Here is a 27,809-nt window from a genome sequence, read left to right as displayed (position 1 = left end):
GCCCAAGTATTTGCAGCTGGCTCCGACCTCCGTTTATATCCGTTTCGAGCCGCGAGCTCGCGCTGCTCATGCGGCGGGGTGCATGCTTGTTAACATGGGCGCTGAAAAAACCACGCGCCGCGCGGCCGCAGGCACTGCTCACCCTTGCTGTGTGAAACAGGTGTCATGAGCAATTCAGTCCCCCCGAGCAGTCGTGAGCAATTACTGAAGCCAATTGCGTTGCTACTACTGCGCCGCCTTTTTGGGTCTGACGAATCGACGCGCATATTTTGCGTCGACGTATTTTTTGCGTCGACGTCGTCGATTACGTCGACGCGTTGTCCCAGCCCTTCCAATTGAAACTAAAAATAAAACAAAATAATGTGTTTATTTAATATTTGTTTCTAAATCAAGAAAACTGAAAACAACATGTTTTTGACATGTTTTTTGTGCTTAAATAAAAAATGTAAAAAAACGGTTAACAAGAACGATGCACGCACATTTCTTTTTTTCTATGGATGCCAGTGGCGTGACCCTTTGTAGAGCTCTGCAATCCCGCAGCTCTGATATGATTCATGGCTCAGAAAAAAATTAAAATATATCATTTGTTTGATTTATAATTTAAACTGGTTCATTCATATGTCGCATCTAACAACGCGTGTTAAAGTAGTGTCAAGGCATTTCTTATGTAGGGATCGACCGATATGGATTTTTTTTTTTAGTGCCGATACCGATTTTTGTACCGATACAGGCTGACGATTTTCTTGAGCCGATATTTGAAGCCGATACTGCTTTTTTCTCACTCAATTTACATCATAAAAATGACACAATGCTGATGCCAAATGTTAAGTCTCAATTTAAAAAAGTAACATTTATTGAACTTAAAAAAACACGATATTTAACAAATAGTAAAAACAGGTGAGCGTTCTATGGAACCATGAACTGCACTCTCCACAATGACTAGGAACTATCAGCGAAGGATATTGATTTAAAAAACCCGCTTTGTCCAGCTATGACCAGCTGTTAGGCCAAGCTTTCAATGTTTTCATGGAAAGCTTGGTTGTTTTTAGTCACATGACCTGCAATCGCTTGCGGCTTTCAGCACTCTGTCTGTAAATAATGCAGAAAAAATTGGCAAAAACAGCTGCCACTTATCGGCCGACCGATATATCAGTCTATCACTATTCTTATGTTCCAAAGTGCTTAGGAGGTTGCTCTGCCATGACGTGGCGTCACCCGTTGCTCTCCGTGATGGCTAGGATAACGGAATGCGTGATCGAATTTTAATTGCTCATCTGCACCTCGTATCAATCATATCATTGTCACCATGTGATCAGTTAATCTGGTCGGGACTTTGGAGTGTTCATCCGGAAAAGATCTGTTTCTCAGAAAAGAGCCTAGTGGGTTTGTTAGTTCACGCCAAGTCACAGCTTCCAGTGGCGAGAGCTGAAGGAAGGATGAGCGGTAATGCAACACATTGAACTGCGGATGAGAAAAAGAGCCATCAGGTGATATTATTTGATTGTGTCATCAAACATCTCATTGTTTGGTAAAAAGTATTCTGCCTTTTCACTTCTGCGGCCGAACACCAAAAATTAGTTTTTTTGCTATTTTCGTCCGAATTATTTCGGTTGCCGAACATTCAATGCATCCCTAATAGCTAGTGAATATAAAGTAAAATTTAAGTGGGACCGTGAATAGATCTTTGCAGATTGGAGCCGGGCAAAAGTCCCACACAGAGTTCTAATCCGGGTCAGGCTACAGGACGCCAGGGCACACAGACCCAATTACTAATACAAAATTGACAATACACAATAGATTTATAGACATGGTCATAAAACCATTTTCATAACTATAAACGTTCTAAAAATCTTCGGAAACGCGCAGCGTCTATCTTTAAAAATGTAATAAAATGGGAGTGCTTAGTGCTTATTCGTTTTCCCATGTTTCATTTGAGCCCAAATTTGGAAATTGGAAAAATTTGTCATTATCCATTCTTTCATTTTGGTTTTGTAAACGAATATTGAGAAAACAAGTCCTTTTTTATTTTCAATTTTCAATTTTTTTCTATCATTAGAAGTTTTCAACGAAAATTGAGAGTTGATGTCACTTGAAGTCCTTGGGGGGGATGGGGGGTGGTGGGTCTCATTTCTTGAAAAATGTTCACCAAAAGAGGTTGGATCCAATACGTTTTTTTTTTTTTACAGCATAGTATGGCTCAATGTTGGGTGTTTTGAACTGTGTACTGTACCTAGTAGGCCTGGGGAAAATATTGATTCTCAGATTTGAATCGATCTTTGATTCAGAAATTCTTGAATTGATTCCTAATGTGCATGGTTTACTTTAGGCAGTGCTCGTAAGGATAGCCCGATGGCCTGGGGAAAACGTGTATTATGCCCAGCCGGGACAGTAGTACCTAGTACCAGGTACTTTTCAGTACCACCTCGATTGAATGCAATGTATAAACTATGCTGCTCTTTTCAGAGAAAATCATCAGAGCGTCATTAATCATGAACACCATTCCGTTGCTCCATTGCTGCTGTGTTGCGTGCTTGTTTGTGTCACGTTTGCGATGATGTCACAGCTGTAGAGCCGTTGCAACTCTTAACGAGCAGTCTATAATCCCACCGGTTTTGAAGCCAAATTAAACTGAGTTTGAAAAGCAAATGGAGACAAAGTAAAGCGAGCCGAGCCTTGTCGTTCCGAGTGTAGTCGTACCACGCAATAGAAAAGCAATACAACTGGAGCATGGTGCAGTCTCTAGTTACCTCAGGATGGGCATCCCCAGAGAGGAAGTAGTGCGATTTGATTTTGTTTATCAAGAGTGTATTGGTTTCAAAAAAATATGCGTTGGTGAAATTTGTGTATTGCGTAAAAAATAGAGGGATTTTTTTATGTCAGCTGATGGTGACATTTGTGTAATGGCCATTGTTGTACTAGGCTTCCACTTTTCTAACAAAAACAGTATTGTGGTCATATTATCATTTTTTTTAATGGCAATACTATGCTTTTTGGACATGTACTATGGTAATATCATTGATCTAAATACATCTTTTCTGATTATGGCACCATCTGTACCATGGTATCTTTTTGTTGAAGAGGTTTATTGAATCGTGTCATTTAATAATTCATTAGGCCAGGTGCTCTTGCACTTTGAAAAGCAGTAACCAGTATTATCAGGTTGCTGAATGACATCAGTAAATCTCAATTGTTCAGCCATCTTAAAGTCCAGCGTTGTAGCTCTGGTCACTCCCAGCTCCCCAAATAGACCTTTCTTTCCTTAACTGATGCTTTTTTGTGTGCCACACCATGAAAGACCATTTGTAACAAGTGTAAACCACTATTTTTGGCAGAGTGCCGGCCCGTGTTCATTTAAGCCTTGGCGTCTCGCACAAACCCATTTTCTGGAGACAAAACTGCTCAGCTTAGTAAATCTGTTATAGTGCAGCCTCTCATTAGGTCCTCACAGAGAGCTTTATACAGCTGCTAGTGTTCCCGGCTGTCTACCAGAGCACTTCAATAGGCACTGGCGGATAACAGCAAGTCCTTTATAGAGCAGCAAATGTGCAAGAAACTGGCAGAAAAGTATTACTGTTTTTCTATGATAAAGTCTAAGATGCCCTGTAATAAAACCATATACACTTCTGCACTTCCGCAGTGCTCTGTGATTCATATAATGCAAGTAAACAGCATTTTGAGAGTTCAAAAAGCAGATAAATCCAACACAAAAGTAATCATCATGACTTCTGATGAATTATTGGTGACATTGACGTCTTGTAAAGCCAATAGATCGGTTTTTGCAAGAAATGAAATGTTATTTACAACATTATTAGCGTTAAAGGTGCAATGTGTAACGTTTTAAAGGATCTGCTTTTAAAAGGAAGTGTAATAAAATATACATAATTATATTGTCAGTGATGTATAAAGACCTTACATAATGAACTGTATTGTTTTATTACCTTAAAATGAGCCGTTTTTATTAACATACACCGCAGGTCTCCTTACATGTAGTGTTGGGTACCCCGGTGCCTGCCTATATAGCCGGTATCTACCGGACTGAATCAGAACACAGATTTTGGTGCCTCACTTCAGAAACGCCTAAACGGTTGACTAAAATATTTTGCTCTCTGTGGCGCAAAAAACATAATCACACCAGCACCGCACATGATCGCTAGTTAAATTATATTGCACTCATTGGGCCCTATTTTAATGATCTAAGCGCCTAAGAGGCTGTTTACACTTGGCATTAACATGCGTTTTTGTTGATCGGATCACAAGTGGACGACGTTAATGCCAGGTGTAAACGGTGTTCAAAACGGTTTGAACGCGTCCACTTTCGACCACTTTCAACCACATTCAGAGGTAGTCGAAAACACTTAAGATCGGATTGCTTTTGTAGTGTAAACGCACATGTGGTTGAATGTGTTCAAACAACCACACGCGACCGCCTTCTCTGCGCCCATTTATCTAATCTGAGGTACTAAACACAAGTTTTGCGTATTTTCTGACTTTTTGTGTGAACACACGGTGAACAGCGCTATTTTAGCCTTTCATTGATAAAACTAAAGCGGCTGATCTCCGTAGTTTCGTTTTGAAAGCGTGTGAAAGTTGCGTGATTCTATTTCATCAATTGCGCTGAAAATTTTGAGAAAGCTCTAACATATACACGTAAAAAACACTGTGCAGCATCATGTTTACTTGCTAAACAAGCAGTGGACTCTGACATAATATTAGTTCACGTCCATATAAACTCATCATTACTCCCGCTCCCGTTTGAATGACAGCAGAGAGACTCGCCCACCGTCTCACAGACCACCCCCTCAAAGTATTCAGGACAAAAGCAGTCGAAAGTGGACAAAAGACACTGATTTAAACACCAGGAGTAAACGTGATGTGTCTCTCTCGTCCACTTGTGATCCGATCAATGAGAACACATCTTAATACCAAGTGTAAACAGCCCCTAAATGGGTGTGTCTGAATCCACTTTTGCTAATGTAATACCCGGAAAAATGGTTTGTGCGCCTATCACACAGTCTAAAAGGGTTGTTCCTATTCTTGTAATGGGTGTGTTTTGGGCGTAACATGCAATAAACCTAAGAGAGTCTCATCTCCCATCCCCTTTAAAAGCCAGTTGTGTTTGCGCCATGCTGATTCCCTATTTAGATGGTGGAATTTGTAAACTGAAAAACTAAGCGGAGGAAGAAGACCATCAGTTTAAGATTGATGTTAAAAATTGCCTTGTTTTTATTTGTATTGAAATTATTTTTTGTATTAAAACCTTTGGTTCTCTTTAAAAGTCATTTTATTTTAGTTATGGAAGTAAAATAAGCTGGCTTTTAATTGCTGTTAATGTATGGATAGTCTACATGATCATTGTAATCTCAAAAAATAATTAGCAAATATGCAAGAAAAGGTTTGTTCTTAAAAAATACTTAATTTGGAACAAACTGGAGATATAGGATTCACATACATGTGGAGAGCGTTTCAGAAACCGGACAGCACCGTGTTTTGAAAAGCATTACTTAAAGGTTCTCATCTCACCATATCCATAGGTACAAAGTCATCATACAGTAAATCTGTGGGGTAGTATTTAAAAAAAAATGCCATTTACACCGTCTAACGTCTCGTAATCGTTCCTCATATATGTCCAAGAGTCTTAATAATAATATTTTACATTTTAATCCATCTCATTTATACACTGTAAAACCCAAACAGTAAAACTAACTTATAATAGAAAGTACCTGGTACTCAAAATGTGCCAAAAAGTTTGGCTAACTATTATTTTTGAGTTCATTCAACATAGATTTAAGTTAACAGTAAATATTTTTTTGAGTTTTTACAACTACACCAAAGGTAAAGAGTTTAGGGAACTTGAAAAGTAGATTCAACCATAATTAAATATTTTAAGTCAAAAGCCCTCTAGTGGCGGTTTTTACCAAAAAGTGACGTCATCATTGAAAGGGCACTCAGACGTATTTTAAACGAGTTGCATCCAAGACCAAATTCATCCATTACAAACTTTTGGTGGTTGTGATAAGTTCAATTTGCCAGGTAAGCTAAGAAAGAGTCGGTCACTGCAAATTTACTTCATTTTAAAGTTAAATCAACACCATGGGTTGAGGAGGTTCAGTTCCCAGTATGCTTTGCATGAGCCCGCAAAACGAGAGCATTTTTTTTTTAAATTAAGTGATATTTTATGTGGTTTTTAGGAAACAAAAAGACTCAGTAGTGTTAAATATTTATTTATGTTGGAGATTTAGAAAAGTTTGCTATTTTTTTTAGTTTTGTGCTTACCATTGTTCAGAAGTGTAGTGCATGTGCTTAGGCTTTAGGTCAATAATGTGTTGCTTTATCATATAAACAATGTGAAAGTCAGCACTGAGCTCAGTCTCAACACACTTTCACTGGTATCAAATTTTCATGAGTCTCATGATATGTTTCTGTGATTTGTGAACAATATTAAATGGTAGTTAGTTTACTTGAATATTTTGAGTACTCTGAACTTGTCGGGTTTTACAGTGTTCTGTTAAGTTGTAAAATGTTGATATTTGAGTACAGGAAACTTACGAAAAACAAGGCAATCAGTTGCCACAAAATATTTAAGTTAAACTACTACTACAATTTAAGTTACATAAGTTATATAATTTAATTTATATAAGACTTTATCTAAGTTTAGATCAATTCAAATCAAAAATTGTATTTAAGTTTCAAAACTCAAAACTTTTAAGTTGGCAAACTTAGAAAATAGCGTCAATCAGTTGCCTCAATTTTTTGAGTTAGTAGAACTTATCCGGGTTTACAGTGTAGGCGCATATTACTAACATGCTCTTTAAATAACAAAAACAACATTGGTTTAAGTTTTTCAATGGCGTAGTTGCCTCAATATAGCAATGCAAATGAACGTACCTCGTTTTCAGACCAGAACGCCCAAGGGCGCAAAAATAGGCGCAAATGCATTTGCTATTTAAACAATATGGCCCTGAATGTAAATGATAACTGTGCCGGGCTTAAACTAGCAAAAAACACTTTGCGCCGGGTGTATAATGAGCCCTTAAGGTATAAATAATTTTCTGACTTAGAAAATGTATGTGAATGTGAAAGTCGGAAAGCTTTAATAATACATATGATGGAGTTAATAATAAAAGTTTTATTTCTTTTCGTAACTTGTTTTATATTGTTGTTGCTATATTTTGGTAAAAAACACAAATCAATCATTTGTTTTGAAAAATGTAAGGATCTTTAGATTTATCTATGTTAGATTTATGTATGTTATGTTATAAGGTGGGTAAAATTATTTCCGTCTATTTGTTTTTGTTAAATATCCTGTTTAATACAAGCAAGGTTTTTTTTACTAATTTTTGTCGTTCTGTTTTAATAAAAAATAATAATGAACCAATTCTAAGCATGCGTGGAAAATTATGTCTTGTATATCATGTTTTGTGTTATTATAGATATAATCCGTCAAATTCGTTTTATTAATAAAACAAGCTGTTAAATATATGGTGGGGGAAATAAGTACTGAACGCATATTTTTCAGTACATATATTTCCTTGTTGTTGCGAATCATATTGATGCCATCGGGGACAGATAATACAAATCCAACACATCTTTGTAGGAACGTAAGTGTCTGTGTTATTTTTACATTCTTAAAAGACCCCAAAACGTCATTGTCATGTAAACAAACAGACAAACCGCTTGAACAGTTTGAAAATGTTGTCCCTCAGTAAACTTGTATTTCAATCCAAAGTCTGTTTAATGATTTTAATCTAAAATGTCACACATCTCTACTATCGATATTTTTAAAAACCCATCAAATCCCTCTGTGTGCATCCTCCTCCGCCGCTGCTGTAGTCGTCCCTGTCCAGTTGTCTGTCATATACAGCCATTGGGCCAATGTCTCAGAAGTAAGCGGGAGTGAGAAAATGGCAGAAAATTTAAAAACACCTGCAGCTTTCAAAGTCAACGTGGAAGCACTTTGGCTTTAAAAAAGTAAAAAAAAGGTTAGCTCTATTTTTGATTTTGAAAAAGTATCGCAATGTACCGCAACGTATCCATGTATCGTATCGTGAGGTTCCCATGATAAAAGGGCAACAATACAGACCTACCATTTGTAGTCAAAGTCTCACGGTTGTGTGTATGTGGCCTGTTGAACTGCACAATGACTTTTCTCTCCCAGTTACCATTTCATTGGTGTGATACTCCAAAACCAAACTAATCACCTGATTTAATAAGTGTTAATGTCAGTTGAAGGTGTAATCAAATATTAGTTCAGTGTTGGTAAAAAAGAAAACACTGTCTGTGTGCCAACCATATCTTGGTTATTTTATAACCCTGTAAGAACGTACTCGGCTCCAGTCTGTGGGCGAGATAGGCGACTGTTTCCTGTATTGTGAAGTGATTTCTGTCTGCTTTCATGCCACTAAAATACCACAAAAAAGACACATGGCCCCCTCAGCGATGGAAGACTGATTTGTTGATTTGTTCAAGAAGAGTTTTGTTCTGTAGCTAAAATATTTTGTATACGCTACAGGAATGTGGGAGGTCTGGAGTGTACAGTATAGACCATTTTGCAAGATGTAAACAACACTGTTCCAGAAGCACTTCCCGTCTCATTTTTTTAACACTGAACAAAATATTTATATTATTAATATTACTTAATATTAGAACAAAATACAACCAACAGAAAATTTACATGTAAAAATTTAAAATAAAAAAACTTACAAACAACAGGAAGTGCTTCTGGACCAGTGTTGTTTACATCTTAGCATTTGTGTGTCTCATATTAACATAAAACAGCATTTAGATTGATTTTATCATGCACTGTTGTGACTCGTGAGCATGTAGACCTCCCACAACCCCTTGAGCCCTGGTGCTATGGATATCACAAGTGTGAGTCAAGCCAGCTTAGGACTAGTCTAGTTGACTTAGTAATCTGTTATACAATGGCTGCTGTAATTCTGATGGCACACTTTCTTATTTATATATATACTTACATGACCTATATTGGTATCTGTGGTGAAGAAGTGTCTGTAAGTGTACTCATTTCACAGACGAGTGAACAGACAGAAACTCCCATGCTGCCTGTAGTCGTCCCTCTCTCTGGACTCAAGCAGACACAGAAATGCATGCGTTGGCACCTGCAGAGGTGCCGACAAGAGCTGTCTATGTAGCGATTAATCCATTTTTATCCTTTTTTGGGTTGCAAGATTTGTAAAACTGATTTAGAAATTGCATATGTACACAGCAGTATGTATATCACAATGGTTTGCTATGACTAATGATGTTAATATCTTATCGTGTGTCTTCTATTTTTCCTTGTTTTCTCATTTCTATGTAAAGCACTTTGAATGACCTCTGTGTATGAAATGTGCTATACAAATAAACTTGCCCTGCCTTGCCTTGCCTAAAAATGTAGGGCCCTATAAAAAATCAGTTTTATTTTTTCCCAAATTCCGTTTTATATTTTCCCAAATTCCGTTTTGTCCGTTTTAATTTTTGCAAATTCTTGCAAACCCTTTAGTGTTATTTTGGTCTCAAAAAGAGTGTGCCTTTAATGTTAATGATTAAAATGTAAATGATTTGGGGAAAAAACGGGATAACGCGATTACTTAATGACTGTAAAACATGCATTTACACACGCACGTGCGCGCACACGCACACACACAACTCAATTCAATGCATTGTTTATTGCTGTTGCAGAAAGCTACAAAATAGTTTAAACACAATTGCTTGAAATGCAAATAACTTTACAAACATACACAGGATAGTGATATGACAGCATGAGCGCGCAGCTCGTTGCACGTGCGAACGAAAGAGAGACAGAGAGCGGCGCCATGATGCAGATGATTATATTTTAAATGCGAGGTATAGTTAGTTTGCCTCAGCTCACTTGAAATGCATAAAACTGAACAAATACATGAGGATTTGTGTTCAGACTTCGGACAGATGCGAGAGCGCGTGAGATGGTTGCAGTGCGATGTGGATGAGAGATAGGCCTGGCAAACTCGATTCCTTTTAAGGATCCGGGTTATTGTGATTCACTTACTAAAGTGATCCGGGTTGTGTGAGTCACTTGAGTCAGTTTTGCTAAATTGCCAAGGAAACTCAGTACAGACCCACTTGTAACCGGCTGATCCACGCGACTCGAGATTCTCAGAGCCGAAACATTGCAGACTCGCATGTATCTTTGTACCCACAGTGAACAGAATGTTGACAAAACATAACAGTTCTCCGGTCACATAAAAGTAATGTGGGAACTGCTCGGAACAAATTGCCTAGTGTGGAATTTATAAATTTTTTTGCTGACGAAAGCAGAGTCGTGGAGAGCCGCTTCGCCATGGTTTCAGTGTTTTGGAGGGGGTCTGAAACGACAGGAGGGGGTGTTTCGCCCAGATTTACTTCCCGGTCCGCATTTCCTCTGGACATACGTTCTTCTCCCACACAAAAACAGAAGTTTATTCAAAAAATTTAAAATTCCGCGAAATTCCGCGTTAACACTCATGATCGCGGAAATTATAGGGCCCTAAAAATGTTATAGATAAGCAAACCAGATTGATGCTTTCTTTTCCCACTTTTCACAGATAAAAATGTAAATGTATGTTAGATTTACACTTAATATTTTTGAAAACATCTTATTTTAAAAGCAACTCGTATCCAATATGTGCATTTACACTAAACACTTGGCAAAACAATTCAAGGAAGACATACTGACCTGGAACAGCTTAAACCACAGAGGAAGTAAAATGTTGTGATATGCAATGGAAATAGGGGTGTGCCGGTTTCAGAATTGGTGATGACGGTTATGACGTGAGTCAAATGTGACGGTTCGTCACATAACCGTCGGTGGGGGGCGTTTTGCTTGTTTTAATGCTCATGGATTGACCGGAAAGTGTCATTTTACCATAAAATCATGAATGTGATGCCAAGTGTGTTTTAAACAGTAATAACTTTGAACAATTTAAGAGAAAGCAATGAAATATTTAAAAAACACACTGTTGCCAGAAGACTGCGCTGTCACTCTCTGCCCAGCATAAATTAATCCTCTATCTATTATCTATCTTAATAATCTTCAGAGAAACATATTTGTGCATTGGGCTTTTTATGTCTGTAATTGTGTCTATATATATCTGTCATTACACGGACCAGAACAGCACGAAAACAATGTGGATTATAGTGTTGGGCGATATGCCCCATTTTGAGATCGTCCTATCGTCAGCCTGTGAGATCGGCGATACACGATAGTATCGGGGGGCGGGGCAGTAGTTTACTCATTTATTTATTTGTTCATTTATGACAAGACTTGATTGGTGGAAAAAAGAACAAGAGCAACACCGTCATGAATGCATCTTTCTTAAAACTAATGCCATTAATCTGAGTGCGTCATTAAAGCCCAGACGCTCTTTGCGTGCCAGAGAGCGAGAACAGGACACGCGCTGGTTTTAACCCTCTGCGCGCTAACAACCTCTCTAGTGCAAGGAAATGTCAGAGATAGGGCTGCTCAATTATGGGAAAAATCATAATCCTGATTTTTAACACGATTACTTAATGACTGTAAAAACATGCACCTGCGCAGACACACGCAGCGCACATAAAAATAATTAAATGCATTTGTTTAGTGCTGTTGCAGAAGGTTACACGTGTCAAGCAGTGGTGCTCTCAGAGGTGCCTTTTTAAACACACTGGTCCAGCGGAACACAATCATATTTTAAACACGAGGGATGTATTGCTAAAACTCCTTGAAAAGCATATCATAAACAGGATTACTATCTGACTTCAAGTTCAGACAGAGCGCAGCTATCTGCACGTAAGCGAGAGTGGCGCCAATATGCAGCGGGTTATATTTTAAACAAAAGGAATAGTTTGCCTCAGCTCGCATGAAACGCATTAAACCGCACAAATACATAAGGATTACTACTTCAGTTTATGTTTAGACTTCGGACAGATGCGAGAGCGCGTGCATGTGAGACAGAGGGAAGCGTAGCTGCTCATCCACGGGCTGGATTTAGGTGCTAGAACGAGTCCGGGACGCGCGCATTAAGTGCATCTGCGTGCAAGAAGGAACTCTCTCTCTACAAGCTCTCCGCGTAAAGTGAAGCACAAACCCTCATGCGAGGAAAAGCATGCAAAACTATGATGATGATGATAATAACAACCATTCGCCAACTATCGTCATGACTATCGCCATGAAAGCCTGCCATTGGCGATATGTCGGACGATCGTCGATACACGATACTATCGTCTATCGGCACAACACTAGTGGATTAAAAGCGTATTGATGAGGTTTTGCTCATAAATGCAGGTAAAAGAAAGTAATGTGAACTTGAGATTGTTATTAAACGCAGCCGGTGTAAAAGCACAATGGCCACGCGCAGCAAACGCTCTCCGCAGACGCGCTGCACAGTGCTCACCCGGCGTTTGAATAAACTAGACACTGATTAGCTACTTGCTCTACGTTTCTTTAAAATTAACAGCAAGACAACTAGCAGTGAATGTGCGTTCAAGAGAGTTAGTAGATAAGCATGGGAGGATTTGAACTTGAAAAGCGGAGTGTACTTACGCCTTTCCGCGGTTAAAACAACATTCCTTCTCATGGTCATTCATGTTTATTTGATGCTAAAAAATAACTAGAAGGAAGAGATGATTTGAAAGGTGAGACTTTGTTTAATATGTTAAATCTCAAAAGTAATCGAAAAGTAACCTGGTCTGTCCTGTATGTCAGCGCGTTGTCAGTGTCTGCTCCGTTCTGTATTTTTCACTGCGTGAGAACGTGAGGGGGCGTGTAACACAGACTGTTAACAGTTGTTTTTAATTAGTATTAAAAAATTCTTTATAATAAAAAATGTTTAAAAAAATATTTTAATAACACGGTTTTGGCGGTTATAGAGTTCTAATGACGGTGTTCAACTATAACCGTCGGTCTCACGGTTATATAATGACCGTCACACCCCTAAATGGAAACAGACAAAATTATTATACAAGAGCTTTATTTCTGTAACAAGACATAAAACTAATGCATGACATGTCTTGATATGTTAATTTCTGATCTACCGGGTGATTCTCGCGAAATTAGACTTATGAAGTGTCATGAAACATTTTGCTAAAAAAGTAAATGCTATTAAAATAAGAAGCATAAAGTTACAAACATCTCTTCTTGTACTATTTTGCACATGATTTCAAATGACATCAAACAAACCAATTTTGTTGTTTTTTCCACATTTAAGGGGAAAATTTTCATTACCGCAACGTGTCCATGACTGGATTTGGGTTCTTTGACATGGAAATATTTATAATAAAAAAATCTAAAAAATAAAAAGCTTCAGTGCATGTTATACTATAAACATTTAAAGTAAAGAAACATGTGCTATTTGGTGATCATTTGTAAATGTAGAGACAATAATAAGGAATATAAATGTGTCCAAGACCAATTTTCTCATCCTCCGCAACATCCTTTCAATCATTGTTTAAGCCCTCAAGGAACTTACATTTAAAAAAAAAATGTTGGAAGGGACATAATTGACGGTGACACTCAAGATGGCCACCAGTTAAGCAGTTCTTATTTTTTCTCTCCAGATAAAAGTTTAAATTTTGTTTGTCATAATACCTAGACAACTTTTTAGTTCTCATTACCGAAACATGAGTTTGTAAATGCATATATTTAATGTAATATCATGTAATGATAATTTATGATAATGATATCTAAAAAATGTAAATAATTCTAGAGGAAATATTTGTTTAATCCTCTAAAAATAATGGTTATGTTAGTTCAGTTCTAAATCTTATATGTGCAAAAAAAGGCTTCAAGGGCTTTTTAACAATTCTGATGCTGGACACCTTCTAAATCTGGATTTTGTGAGAATCACCCATGATCGGCTTACATTGCAGAAGCGAATGCATGTATTTGATTCATATAGGGATGTAATGACGATGCATCGTGTTTCCCATTAAAAAAATATGTGTCTGAAATCAATTCTGAAACGCAAGGCTCCGATTCTATGTTTCATGCACAGCTTGTCGGTGTAATACGGCTCTTTGATTAGTAGAAAGTCCTAAATCACTATGAGTTTGAGTCGTTTATAACGTGCATTTAAACAAGCGAAACTTGTCATACACAATAATTTTAAATATTCTTTATAATCATGAAAATACCTGAAACAATTTGAAGAATAGCAATATAAATATGCTTCGACAGGGAATAGCGTTTGTAATGCTACTTCTTCTGTGGCACAAATGGAGTTTCTGCACGAGAGTGCCCTCTGGCCTTGAATGGGGTAGCATTTCACCATAATTCATTTAAATTCATTCATTGAGAAAACACGCATTTGCACGATTAATCGTCTCAGCCCTAATTCAAATGTTATTTATTTCCACATATGAATGAGGCTGGAAACCGATCGAAGAAGATTGTTAATCTGTGTGTTTTTTTTCTGCTTACACGTTCATGGGTCATATCTGATCTGCGCCACATGAGGGGAAAAATACTGAATTGAGTCACTTCAAATGTGCAATGTAACTTTGGCCATATATAATTAAACAATATTGTGACACAACTATATGATGTTCTGGATTCATTATTGATATCACCACCGTATGCATGTCCTCAAACCAGTGACGATAGATTGAAATTATTTTTTTTAAAAAACTTTCTTTAAATTAGTGTAAATATTTTTCAGTTATGAGACACTGTATGTCTTTATAAAATTCAGGAAAGACCTGGAAATGATAAGAATATGCAATAGTATGGCTTTTAATGGAATATGGTGTTTACCGAAAACAAATGGGAAATATTATCTTTCCCTGCACGTGTTTTGTGTATACATAAAGTAAATAAATGCCTGTGTTTGTTGCAGGTGTGTGAGGTGGAGCACAGGATGCAGAGTTAACGCCACCCTGTGTGTCCCAGAAGAATCCTGGCTGCCGGGTCCTCAACAGTAGACACATGGCGGCATTAGGGGTAAGAGCATCACTTCCTGTTCGATAGGATGTCTCATTCCTCTTTTAAATATGACTTGAGAAACAGTCCATTCCACATTCAAGGATTGTCATTATTTGCTTACCTTTAAGATTCTGATCTATTCTGCCCTAAAAATTCAAAGTGTGTAGCTACGCAACACTGAAACTTTGCAAGAAATTGCCCTTAAAGTTTTTACTCCAACCAGTTAAACATGTTACTTCAATTTTGACGCACCGATTTTTCTGAGATGAGACCAAATTGAACCAGGAAACTTTATCACAACAAGACAGAACAGGTGTCACAAAGCCCAATTATCAAATTTAAGTGATTTTTAGCATAAAAGAAGAAAAAAATCTGCTAATGGGGTAAGCAAATTTTTCTTGAATTTTTCTTGGAAATCATTTTTTGCAGTGTAACCAAATGTCCAGTTACACTGCAAAAATGATTTTCAAGAAAAAAAATTCTTAGTATTTTTGTCTTTTTTTCAGTAAAAATATCAAAAAATTCTTAAGATGTTTTTACTTGATGAGCAAAATGAACTAAGAAAATAAGTCTAGTTTTAATACAAAAAGTATCAAATTTAAGTGATTTTGTGGATAAAACAAGCAAAACAAATCTGCCAATGGGGTAACCAATTTTTTCTAGAATTTTTCTTGAAAATAATTTTTTGCAGTGTAACCTAATGTCCAGTAACACTGCAAACAATGATTTTCAAGGAAAAAAATTCTTAGTATTTTTGTTTTGTTTTCAGTAAAAATTCTTAAATTAAGATGCTTTTTCTTGATGAGCAAAACAACCCAAGAAAATAAGTCTAGTTTTTAGATAAAAAAAAACCTAATTTAAGTGATTTTGTGCATAAAACAAGTTAAAAAAATCTGCCAATGGGGTAAGCAAATTTTTCTTGACTTTAGTGTTTAGGAAAAAAATTCAAGATTTTTTTGCTTACCCCTTTGGAAGATTTTTTTGCTTGTTTTATGCACAAATTCTCTTAAATTTTATATTTTTTTGTCTAAAATCTAGACTTATTTTCCTAGGTCATTTTGCTTATCAAGAAAATACATCTTAATTTAAGAATTTTTAGATATTTTTACTGAAAACAAGACAAAAATACTAAGTAAGAAAGTCCTTTTTTTCAGTGAACGCGCCAAATATCTACACTGCAAATAATTCGTAGTATTTTTGTCTTGTTTTCAGTAAAAATATTTAAAAATTCTTAAATTAAGATGCTTTTTCTTAATGAGCAAAACGACGAAAGAAAATAAGTCTAGTTTTAGACCAAAAATATCAAATTTAAGTGATTTTGTGCATAAAACAAGCCAAAAAAATCTGCTAATGGGTAAGCAAATTTTATAAGCATAGATATTTTTAATGAAAACAAGACATAAATACTAAGAATGTTTTTTCTTGAAAATCATTTTTTGCAGTGTTTAGAGTCCTGCAGGGATGATGTATTATTGTAAGATCAATACAAATTTGATGAATATTGAAGTCTAAATGGATTTACTAAAAACAGTAAAAGCCAAATTTTGACCACATAAAAGTTAAGTTCATCTGTGAAGTGTATGAAGGTATATTTGGTGCAAAACAACTGCACACCTGTGACAGGAAAATTTGTATTTGTAGAGATTATCCACACATGTGTATCAGTAAATTTGAAGTCACAGATGAAGAGTTGCAAACTTGTAGATTTTTTTTCTTTCCCTCAAATACAACACAACAGTTACACATTCACAAATCCTTCAGTGCAGCTGCACAAATCCCATTTTACAAATCACAGATTAAGAAACTCACAACCTCACGTTTTTTGCTACAATTGCTGCAGTAAATATGGTGCATAACCTACTTGAACACCTGCATCAAAATATGTGAAGTCACACACAAATTTTGTACATTCGTAAATCAGTTTGTGCATCTGTGCGATGAGAGTTGCATGTGTGTACAATTGTTTTTTTCACAAATATTTTTTAATTTTTTAAATATTTTCTAGCACAAACACAAGTACATAAATGCAACTGCTTGAATCTGCTGCTACGAGTTTCAAACACTCTTATTCGTGTGTGCTCTCTGTTTTGCACCAAATATCTCGAGATAAATGGTGCGAAAGTGATTTGTATACCTGTAGGCTATGGTGAGCACTGTTCAGCACTGCCCACCAGGTGGCGCCCGACACTCACTGAAGCAGAGTTTATTAATTACCACCAATGTTTCAGCAAGGTAAATCAAGGTATTATTTTCACCAAGTGGAGAACAATACAAATAGGAGTGCTAATTATGCACAGATGAAGGTAATTACATACAATATTCCAATGATTCATTAGTAAACAAAATATAAGTTCCTTAAATCTCAAACCATCAATATAAGTAGATTAAAAAATACAAGCAGCAAATACACACATAGGCCTACATATAAATAAGATACATGCTTTTTCTTCTAATATACTAATTTGGATGATTATTTCTGTCTTTTTGAATCTGGTTACTGAACAACTAAATTATTTTTATTATTATCTAAACAGTTATTCTGATTTCTTAACATTTACTTTGGATGCTAACCCAACCCAAATCAAATCAGCTTTTTAGACTTGTGGGTAGCTCGTAATTGTTTATATAGGGATCCGATTAAAAAACCTTCAGCTCGTAATACACTATTGAGAGTGGATTCTTATTGTCATGGGCAGGGTCGTACGCAGGATTTTATAAATACCAAGGTCCATATGTATTTTTCTAGGGCATGCACCCCAGGAAAAAAATTCTTATTTCTCTGCTCTACATATATGACTTCTAACACATCAGAAAAAAAACAATCAAATAAATATAGATCTCAGTATGCACAAGACTTGTGTTGTTTATTAGTAATACATAGAAATAATTATTTTACCATCCTGGGCACACTGCTGTGTCAGTAAAGTAAACATAGGCTAACTGAATATAGGATAATTTTAGTGAATTAACTAAAGGCTATCAATAATTTGTTTATTAAATTCATTCACAATATGCACACACTAATTATACACTTAATATGCTGAAATACAACATCAATAATCCAGTGGCAGAACTAGAATTTTATAAATGGGGTGTCCAAGGCTTTTTTAAGGGGTCCATATCCCATGAAAGAAAACGACATGTAATTATTATAATACTTCACATTACCCCATATTAGATAAATATTCTTCTTGCCCTGAATTCATTACATGCATTATACTAACTGTAAGATACAAACATAATGCAAGGCTGAACTTGCATAATAAACCAATAATAAACCAACTTACTTCAAAGAGCAGGGCTCAACATTAAGGAATGTTGGCAAAAAAGGTATTTATTTTAAAGTAAATATGGATTATTATTTTTTTACAAAGTTACAGTCAGAACCAGTGAGTGATTTTCTCTTCTTTTGTTATTTAAGTAACTTTAATGACTTCAACAGGTAATGTTTATTAGGCTTTAAGACAGAATGTAATAAAATGTTTACATTCGGAAGACATATTAAGACATAATCAGTAGTTTACTATGATACTCACTAAAACAGCTAAATTCACAAATAATGTGAATTTGTCAGTTTAAGCCAAGCCGAACATGGGCTCATTTAGACTCTACCTGTGGATGAAGCGTTGTGCCGCACACATGATGTGTCGCGTTTTCAAGTTCAAGGCAGCAGACAAGTACAATACAGTGAATCTAATGAATATATAGTAAAAGATCTCTTCAAGAATTAAGGGGAGGCATTAAATTTTGTTCAACCTGATCTCACGAATTTCTGTGGCATAGTCATAGAATTTTTTGCTAATTTTTCTGTGGCATTCTCACGGATCCCTGCATATTTCCGTGGCCCTGCCACAGACTTTCTTTTCCGTGGCATTCTCACAGATTGGTTACTCAACTGTTTTGTCCTATTTTCTTACCATTGTCACTTCGGTTTAGGGTTAGTCAAAAGCTGGCTATCATACAGGAGTTTAATGATGAGAAATATGAAACCGCAGTGACTGTCAAGGTGATAGGACAAGAAACATTACTGCAGCTGAGCCAGATGGGTGTCCAGATAGGAATTGACACGGTATTTTTTATCTAGAAGGTGAGGTGAGTTGGACCAATTTTTACTTAGACAGGAGGCCTTTTAGGTATATTAAATGCGAACATTGGGCACACATGGTTTAAAAGAAGATTTTGATTTGGGTTGTTTTTATAGGTATTATGATATTAAAAATGAATGGGACTTACATCATTTGGTATCTTATTTATATGTAGGCCTATGTGTGTATTTGCTGCTTGTATTTTTTAATCTACTTATATTGATGGTTTGAGATTTAAGGAACTTATATTTTGTTTACTAATGAATCATTGGAATATTGTATGTAATTACCTTCATCTGTGCATAATTTGCACTCCCATTTGTATTATTCTCCACTTGGTGAAAATAATACCTTGATTTACCTTGCTGAAACATTGGTGGTAATTAATAAACTCTGCTTCAGTGAGTGTCGGGCGCCACCTGGTGGGCAGTGCTGAACAGTGCTCGCCATAGCCTACAGGTATACAAATCACTTTCGCACCATTTATCTCGAGATATTTGGTGCAAAACAGAGAGCACACGAAAAAGAGTGTTTGAAACTCGTAGCAGCAGATTCAAGCAGTTGCATTTATGTACTTGTGTTTGTGCTAGAAAATATTAAAAAAATTAAAAAATATTTGTGAAAAAAACAATTGTACACACATGCAACTCTCATCGCACAGATGCACAAACTGATTTGCTAATGTACAAAATTTGTGTGTGACTTCACATATTTTGATGCAGGTGTTCAAGTAGGTTATGCACCATATTTACTGCAGCAATTGTAGCAAAAAACGTGAGCTTGTGAGTTTCTTAATCTGTGATTTGTAAAATGGGATTTGTGCAGCTGCACTGAAGGATTTGTGAATGTGTAACTGTTGTGTTGTATTTGAGGGAAAGAAAAAAAATCTACAAGTTTGCAACTCTTCATCTGTGACTTCAAATTTACTGATACACATGTGTGGATAATCTCTACAAATACAAATTTTACTGTCACAGGTGTGCAGTTGTTTTGCACCAAATATACCTTCATAGAAGTGTAAGTGTCCTAAATTTTTGTTAAACACAGAGCTAATTTTTTGTTATAATCCAGAAGTCTATGGGAGAAATGAATGGGCTTTATTGCGAAGAAACCCATGTCCCACTGGTTGCGGGTTAGCCTACAAAATGATGTCATCCCCGCGGCACTCTTTAGTAAAATTTTTTACAGTCTACATGCTTGTGCAATATGCAAAGCTCGCAGTCTTAATATTTTTTAGCAATTTTTCACAGATTAATGCATTAGTCTCGTGTCTAAATGAATGGCTTTGAAGCACCAGGTTTTATTGAACACAACTGATGTAAGAGTGTAATATTCATTGCAGCCCATGGCAGTTTTCTCCGCCTTCATTTCACACTGTACAGCATTGATTGTGTTATTGCAACATCATGGGTGAATTCATGGCTGAAGGTTTAGAAATCTAGTTTTGGAAAATACCATAACATACACCTGTGTTTATTCCCTGATGAGAACATATTGAGCTTCATTACAGGGCTGTATTACAATCCCGAGTCCCTACGGTACATGCTATTCTGCTTTATTTGCTCTTAACTTTTTTTTATTTCTTTTGCAAATATACAAATAAAATGTAAATATAGTATATAGAATCCCTGCATCTGAAATAGTGTGCGTTTACCTCTTCACCATTTAAACAGTATGTCTTTATATATCTGTTTTCTAAAATGACATCATTGAAATGTTTGCGTACTAAAATTGTGATTGGTCTTTCTAGCTTCTTTTTAGTTATTACAAATCCATGGGTGTCGGAAGCAAAAAAATGTGGGTGGGTCCAAAGAACTTACTGGTAGTGGATGCAATTTTCTTGTATTCTTTTAGTTAAAGGCGGGGTGCACGATCTCTGAAAGCCAATGTTGACATATGAAATCACCTAAACAAACACTCCTACCCAAATAGAATCTGGACCTTTTTTTGATAGATCCGTCCCACACATACGCAACCCAGGCAACGTTGTCGCATAGTGGACATAGATACGCCCCTTACTGCTGCTGTGTTTTGGTACTCGGCCCGTACTCGACCTTAAAAATCGTGCACGCCGCCTTTAACTCTTTCCCCACCATTGACGAGATATCTCGTCAATTAAGAGAAAACGCTTTCCCGCCAATGACGAGATTTTCCGTCTTTCCGCAATACCGCTATTATCCACCAGGTGGCGCCCTTCCGCAACTTTTTAAACCGGAAGTATTGCCCTATGGCAAGCTGCTGCATGTCCGTGTCTGTTTTAAAGATCGCTCTGAATGGGATCTCTATGAAAAGTCCGTCACAAAAATGGAATTATCTCTGCTTTTTGCTCAAAATATGGTGTTTTTGCAAAAACCTACCCATATTTAAAAGCTGATTGCAAAAGAACCACTAAAGGTAGGAGGAAACGGGGTTTTTTTGTTTGAAAGCAGAGGGTCTGTTCTTTCATTTGGTATATTGTATGTTTATATATTTAAAGAAGAACATTTTCTGGAAGGCATTCAACTTTGGTGAAAATCATGAAAAACGCTGGCGCTGGCTGGCAACTTTTTTTAAAAACGCTGGCGGTGAAAGAGTTAAACAATTGCTTTTATAGCCTTAAAGCTTTGCTTACCTTTTTGTATTGCGGGAGTTCAGTTGGCAAAAGTATTGAAAACACGAAATGGATTTATGGACTCTAAATGATGATTTGAGGAAGCAGGGGTGGGAAAGTCAAGGTTGTAGCTAAAATGCGGAACAGAGTTTAATTTATCAGGGAATTCCTAGTAAAATGGATTTGACTGAAGGCTCTCTGACAAGTGAACAGACAAATGCGTTAAATTAGAGAAAAAGTGAGTGGGTCAAATATCATTACACTGTAAAGAATTCTTTGCTGCATTCATTTTTTTTGTTTAATCAACTCATAATTTAATAATATTTATCGTGACTAGATATGAGTTGTATGTCAACTTAACTTGAAATATGTCAACTTAATTTTATAAGTTGTAGCCACTCATCTCTTGTCAATATAAATAATAATAGGTTCAAATTACTTTTAAATCTGATTAAGTCCCCCCACAAAAATGAAAATATTGTGATTAATGACTCACCCTCATGTTGTTCCAAACTCGTAAGACCTCCGTTCATCTTTTGAAACACATTTTAAGATGTTTTATATTTAGTCCGAGATCTACGTACGGTATACTGTCCATGTCCAGAAAGGTAATAAAAACATCATCAAAGTAGTCCATGTGACATCAGTGGGTCAGTTAGAATGTGTTGAAGCATCGAAAATACATTTTGGCCCAAAAATAACAAAACTTACGACTTAATTCAGCATTGACTTCTCTTTCGCATCTGTTGTGAAGCGCATGCGCGAGACTAACGTCACTTGACTGCAGGGACGCGGCTGACGTGTTATCTGGTGCGCCCCAGCTGTTTTTTATGTGCAATCAGGCTCCGTTTACAGTCTGAGGGAGACGCACGCTGTAAGTTTGAAAAAAAAAAGTTTGTAAACATGTCTGAGGATAACACATCACCAATCACGCAGTCATGTGACTTTAGTCTCGCGCATGCGCTTCACAACAGACGCGGAAGAGAAGACAATGTTGAAAAATGTCATACATTTTGTTATTTTTGGACCAAAATGTATTTTCGATGCTTCAACACATTCTAACTGACCCACTGATGTCACATGGACTACTTTGATGATGTTTTTATTACCTTTCTGGACATGGACAGTATACCGCGCATAGATTTTCAATGAAGGGTCAACAAGCTCTCGGACTAAATCTAAAACATCTTAAACTGTGTTCCTAAGATGAACGGAGGTCTTACGAGTTTGGAACGACATGAGGGTGAGTCATTAATGACATTTATTTTTATTTTTAGGTGAACTATCCCTTTAAGATGGTTCCGACGCTCGTGTTTAAATCCAATATGTGGAAACTATCTGTAAATGTAAATTGCATAGCATCATATTATTTAATTGCATAATACTGCATTGAATGACATCATGTTGGACCGAATCGAAATCGGACAGCAGTGCATCATAATGAGGCAAATCGCATCAGTAGCTGGTTCATATGTATCTTTAATGTATTGCATTGCAGGCTATACATCCTTACCATCTATATGGGTATAGTCTGAAATGACCCTACTTTACACTGAGGCTTTAACTTGCATGTAAACATTTATTTCACTTTGTAGAAAATGCAGAGATTTTGATTATAAATCAGCGTTCATCCCAAAATGACCGAGATATGAATTTCGGTCAATATCACCCGGCTCTAGCAGATGTAATTATTCTCTCAGCGGTGGGATGCTGGTGTGTTGTGAATAATCTGTTTTATCGGTATTGAAAATAAGCAGCTTGTGTCCTGACAGGGCTGGTGTTTTGGTGGATACAACAGTTTGGTCAATACAGTCTGGCTACTTCACACGGGCGTATCCCAAAATAAACAACACTCCTAGTCTTAAGACAAACAGAGATGTAGTCTTAGTTAAACAAAACAAAGTCTTCACACAGAGTTAAGATAACCATACACCCATTCTTTAATTTCAGACTCTTTAACAACACTTACAGGGTTGTTTTGATTTAGTGGGTGGAGGCTTACTGCTGAGCTGATGACACCTTAAAAAATTTCAAGGTTTAACCGAGTGACCTAATTCTGGGTTAACAGTAAGAATGATGGCTATTTATGAAGGGGTGTCAGGCCAATTGACAGATCAGTTTTTATTACATGTAAGTAAAATGTATACATTTAAGTCACTTAAGTTATCGTTTATTATTTTGTGTCCGTATGGTTTCATTAAATGTAAAAGGGTTAAAATTTCAAAATAAATTTGTGATTACTTGCATACATTTTCTTTTTTGAGAACCACGTTTTTATTTCATTTTGAAAGAATATTTGGGGGATTATTTTGCAAAAATGTCAATGTGGTTGTGGTGTAACCTGTGTCAATTGGTGTAACTTGTATTTTTTTTTAATGAAATATAAATATATTCATAAAAAATTGTGTAATTTACAAAGATTATTTAGAAAACAGAGCTGTTTTCAGCATATGTCCGGACAAATATGACAAAAACCCATTCAAGTTTACATTTAGAAATAACTAATAAAATGATATTTTAAAATCATTTTTTTATGATTACGCTTATATGCCATCAAGGTGGATAAAATATTTTATATTTCTCATTCTTTGGTGCAATTGGCGGTTACACCATTTGACATTTTCAGGTCTTAACTTTCATAAAAATTGTGAAATGTAATTTTTTTATTGCATAAAATGAATGTGCATTAAAAATAAACCTGATGCATGCTTTTAAAACAAGATTTTTGAATTTTTTGTAAATGTAATTTATTTGAAAATTATTTGTGTTAAAGTTTTTTTTTAAAGATAAAATAAAAGGCTGGTATAAGGTGAAAATTGACTCATTTTATGACTACAGGGTGACTCTTCATGTAGTTCATTAGCTTAATTTGATATAAAGCATTTTAATGTGTGTCTGTTTTTATCATCCAGAACCCCGAGATGTTAACCCGAAAGATTAAACTGTGGGACATCAATGCCCACATAACCTGCCGTCTGTGTGAGGGGTACCTGATCGACGCCACAACGGTCACCGAGTGCTTACACACCTGTGAGTGTCATTTATAAACCCACCAGCACAATTTTCACACCACTGCATTAATGTACAGTTCGTCTATCAATACGGGGTCATCAGGATCTCCTTTCACTCTGAAGGGGTATAATGTGCGATAATGACAGGCTAACTGTACATTATCCAGCCTATTACAGGGTTACGTACTAAATAAATAAATAAATGGGCATATAATATTACTTTAAGTTGAATTTATTTGATGTGAGAGGAAAGAAACCACAAAGTGGGATGAAACCAGACTGCTTCCCAAAGACAAAAATACAGTTTAGCAGGCATTATATGCAATTATTTCACTGCATAATGCATAATGGGATGTTTTTTGAGATTTTAAAACCTGAATTAAAATAAACACATTTGTTGAGTAGATTTATGTCCCAAATGCAAGAAACAATGGGCATATTTTTGCAAGAAGTCAACATTTGAAGTGGATCAAAAACTTTCACTGCAAAAAATGACTTTAAATTAAGATGCTTTTTTAAGATGCTTCTTGATAAGTAAAATGACCTATAAAAATAACAGTAGTTTTTAGACAAAAATATACAATTTAAGTAAATTGTTGCTTAAAACAAGCAAAAATCTGCCAATGATGAGCAAAATGACCCAAGAAAATAAGCCTAGTTTTTAGACCAAAAATATCAAATTTAAGGGATTTTGTGCATAAAACAAGCAAAAAATCTGCCAATGGGGTAAGCCTTTTTTTCTTAAATTTAGGTTTAAGAAAAATTTTCAAGATTTTTGTTTTTTGTTTTTTATGCACAAAATCACTTAAATTTAATATTTTTGGTCTAAAAACTAGACTTATTTTTATGGGTCGTTTTGCTCATCAAAAAGCATCTTAAAGGATTAGTCAATAAAAATAAAAATAAACATAATTTACTCACCACCATGTCATCCAAAATGTTGATGCCTTTCTTTGTTCAGTCGAGAAGAAATTATGTTTATTTAGGCAAACATGATTAATTTTCTCATTTTAATGGACTTTAATGGACCCCAACACTTAACAGTTTTTTCAACAGAGTTTCAAAGGACTCTAAACGATCCCAAACGAGGCATAATCTTATCTAGCGAAACGATTGTCATTTTTTACAATAAAAATAAAAATATGCACTTTTAAACCACAACTTCTCGTCCATCTCCGGTCCTCTGATGCGCCAGCGCGACCTCACGTAATTGCGTAGTGACGTAGGAAGCTCACGTGTTACATATATGAAACGCACATTTGTGGACCATTTTAAACAATAAACCGACACAAAGACATTAATTAGTGTCATTCGACATACAACAACGTCTGAACGGCCCTCTTTCTTCACATTTGTAAACACTGGGGCATAGTTTTGCATACGTCAACCGTGACCTCTTGATGTGATGACGTATTGCGTAAGGTCGCGCTAGCGCGTCATATGACCAGAGATAGACGAGAAGTTGTGGTTTAAAAGTGCATATTTTTTATTTTTGTCAAAAATGAAAATCGTTTCGCTAGATACAACCCTTATGCCTCGTTTGGAATCGTTTAGAGTCTTTTGAAACTCCATTGAAAAAGATTTTTAAAGTGTTGAGTTAAGTGTTAGGTGTTGGGGTCCATTAAGGTCCATTAAAATTAGAAAAATCATGGAACGTTTTCCTCAAAAACATAATTTCTTCTCAACGGAACAAAGAAAGACATCAACATTTTGGATGACATGGTGGTGAGTAAATTATCTGGATTTTTTTTTTAAGAAAATGGACTAATCCTTTAATTTAAGAATTTTTAGATATTTTTACTGAAAACAAGACAAAAAATTAAGATTTTTTTTTCTTGAAAATCATTTTTTTGCAGTGCACTGCAAAAATGACTCTTACCTAGTATTTTTTTCTTGTTTTCAGTAAAAATATCTAACAATTCTTAAATTTAAGGTGCTTTTTCATGATGAACAATTTATCTAAGAAAATAAGTCTAATTTTAAGACTGCAAAAATCTGCCAATGGGGTAAGAATTTTTTCTTGAATTGTATGATGTATGATACACCATCATCTTAGTTTTGAAGGGTGTCACTTGCTTTACTGCAGTGTTGCAGTGACTGAAATGAACACTAGATGGCAGACTTGTGTCACTTTTGACTTCACTTGATCACATGCCTCAGAATTATTAAACAAACATAATTTTACATTGTTTATTAATTTTATTTATCGTTTATTAATTTAATTTTATTTATTTGTTTTTAACATTTTATTTTGTTCAGCCTCTAGTTTGAGTCAACATATATTAACAGTGTCACACAGATCACCATACTTGTTGTGATGCCATACATATTAAATGGACCCCTAACTAAAGCTTTTTCGCATTTGTGTGTTCGTCTGTATAGTTTGCAGGAGCTGTTTGGTGAAATACCTAGAGGAAAACAACACATGTCCCACGTGTCGGATTGTCATTCATCAGAGCCATCCACTGCAGTACATCGGGTTAGAAGCGCACACACTCATACACATCTCAGTCAATAAAAATGCCAATTCGGCCCAGCAGGGGTCCACCAGCGCACACGGATGAATGATAATATCCTGACTGCTGGCTGCTGTGTGTGCGTGTGTGTGTGTGTATGTGTGTATTATAGCATGTTGTGCATCCCTCTGGATATTTGATGGCGAATTGACTTCCTCCATCTCTCTTTGTTCGAGGGTGAATGATTGAAGTCCAGGGTGGAGCGATCCAATCTGGTTGGATTGTGGGAGTGCACGCATCCTAGTCAAACGTCTGATGTGACCTGAAAGCCCTAATCGTGCATCTTGATGTCATTTTGTGGAGGACAATGTGTGTCTGTTACCAATGCTAAACCAATGTCATTTGGTGCATAAAAGAGAGGTTTACTGCAGATTGAGATCAAGGAGGGGTTAATATGTAACATGATTGATTCGGCCATATTGAGCATTGCATTGTCTTCCATCAATAGCAGTACAAATGTTCAATCAATACTTAAGCTCATCAAGCTGTGGATTTATTTGATAAAAAAATCCTTGATCAAATAAATGCATGCTTGAGAGACTTTTTCCAAAACATTAAAGTAGTAATGTGTCCAAACGTTCAGTACACTATTTCTGCATGATACTGGCTTCAAGAAATGCTCTGTGCATGTTGTGAAAGAATGTAAGTACGTGCAGGGGGTGTGGCCTTAATGGCCCTTCAGTAAGCAGTGCGCTG

General features: G+C 36.1%; 1 protein-coding gene across 1 annotated transcript in view; it reads left to right on the top strand.

The window, feature by feature from the left end:
* LOC135719263 (polycomb group RING finger protein 3) overlaps nucleotides 1-27,809 on the top strand; it is a 68,278-nt gene that overhangs the window by 13,954 nt on the left and 26,515 nt on the right. Inside the window, exons 2-4 of the mRNA XM_065241890.1 lie at nucleotides 14,826-14,929; nucleotides 24,499-24,616; nucleotides 26,980-27,076. Of these exons, the coding sequence (XP_065097962.1) occupies nucleotides 14,915-14,929; nucleotides 24,499-24,616; nucleotides 26,980-27,076 (230 nt within the window). The 5' untranslated portion in view covers nucleotides 14,826-14,914. The remainder of the gene's footprint in view (nucleotides 1-14,825; nucleotides 14,930-24,498; nucleotides 24,617-26,979; nucleotides 27,077-27,809) is intronic.

Source organism: Paramisgurnus dabryanus, chromosome 16, assembly GCF_030506205.2.
Source record: "Paramisgurnus dabryanus chromosome 16, PD_genome_1.1, whole genome shotgun sequence".
In the NCBI taxonomy this organism is placed as follows: domain Eukaryota; kingdom Metazoa; phylum Chordata; class Actinopteri; order Cypriniformes; family Cobitidae; genus Paramisgurnus; species Paramisgurnus dabryanus.
The sequence above is the reverse complement of the archived record's forward strand: the minus strand, read 5'-3'. Positions and strand labels throughout refer to the sequence as shown.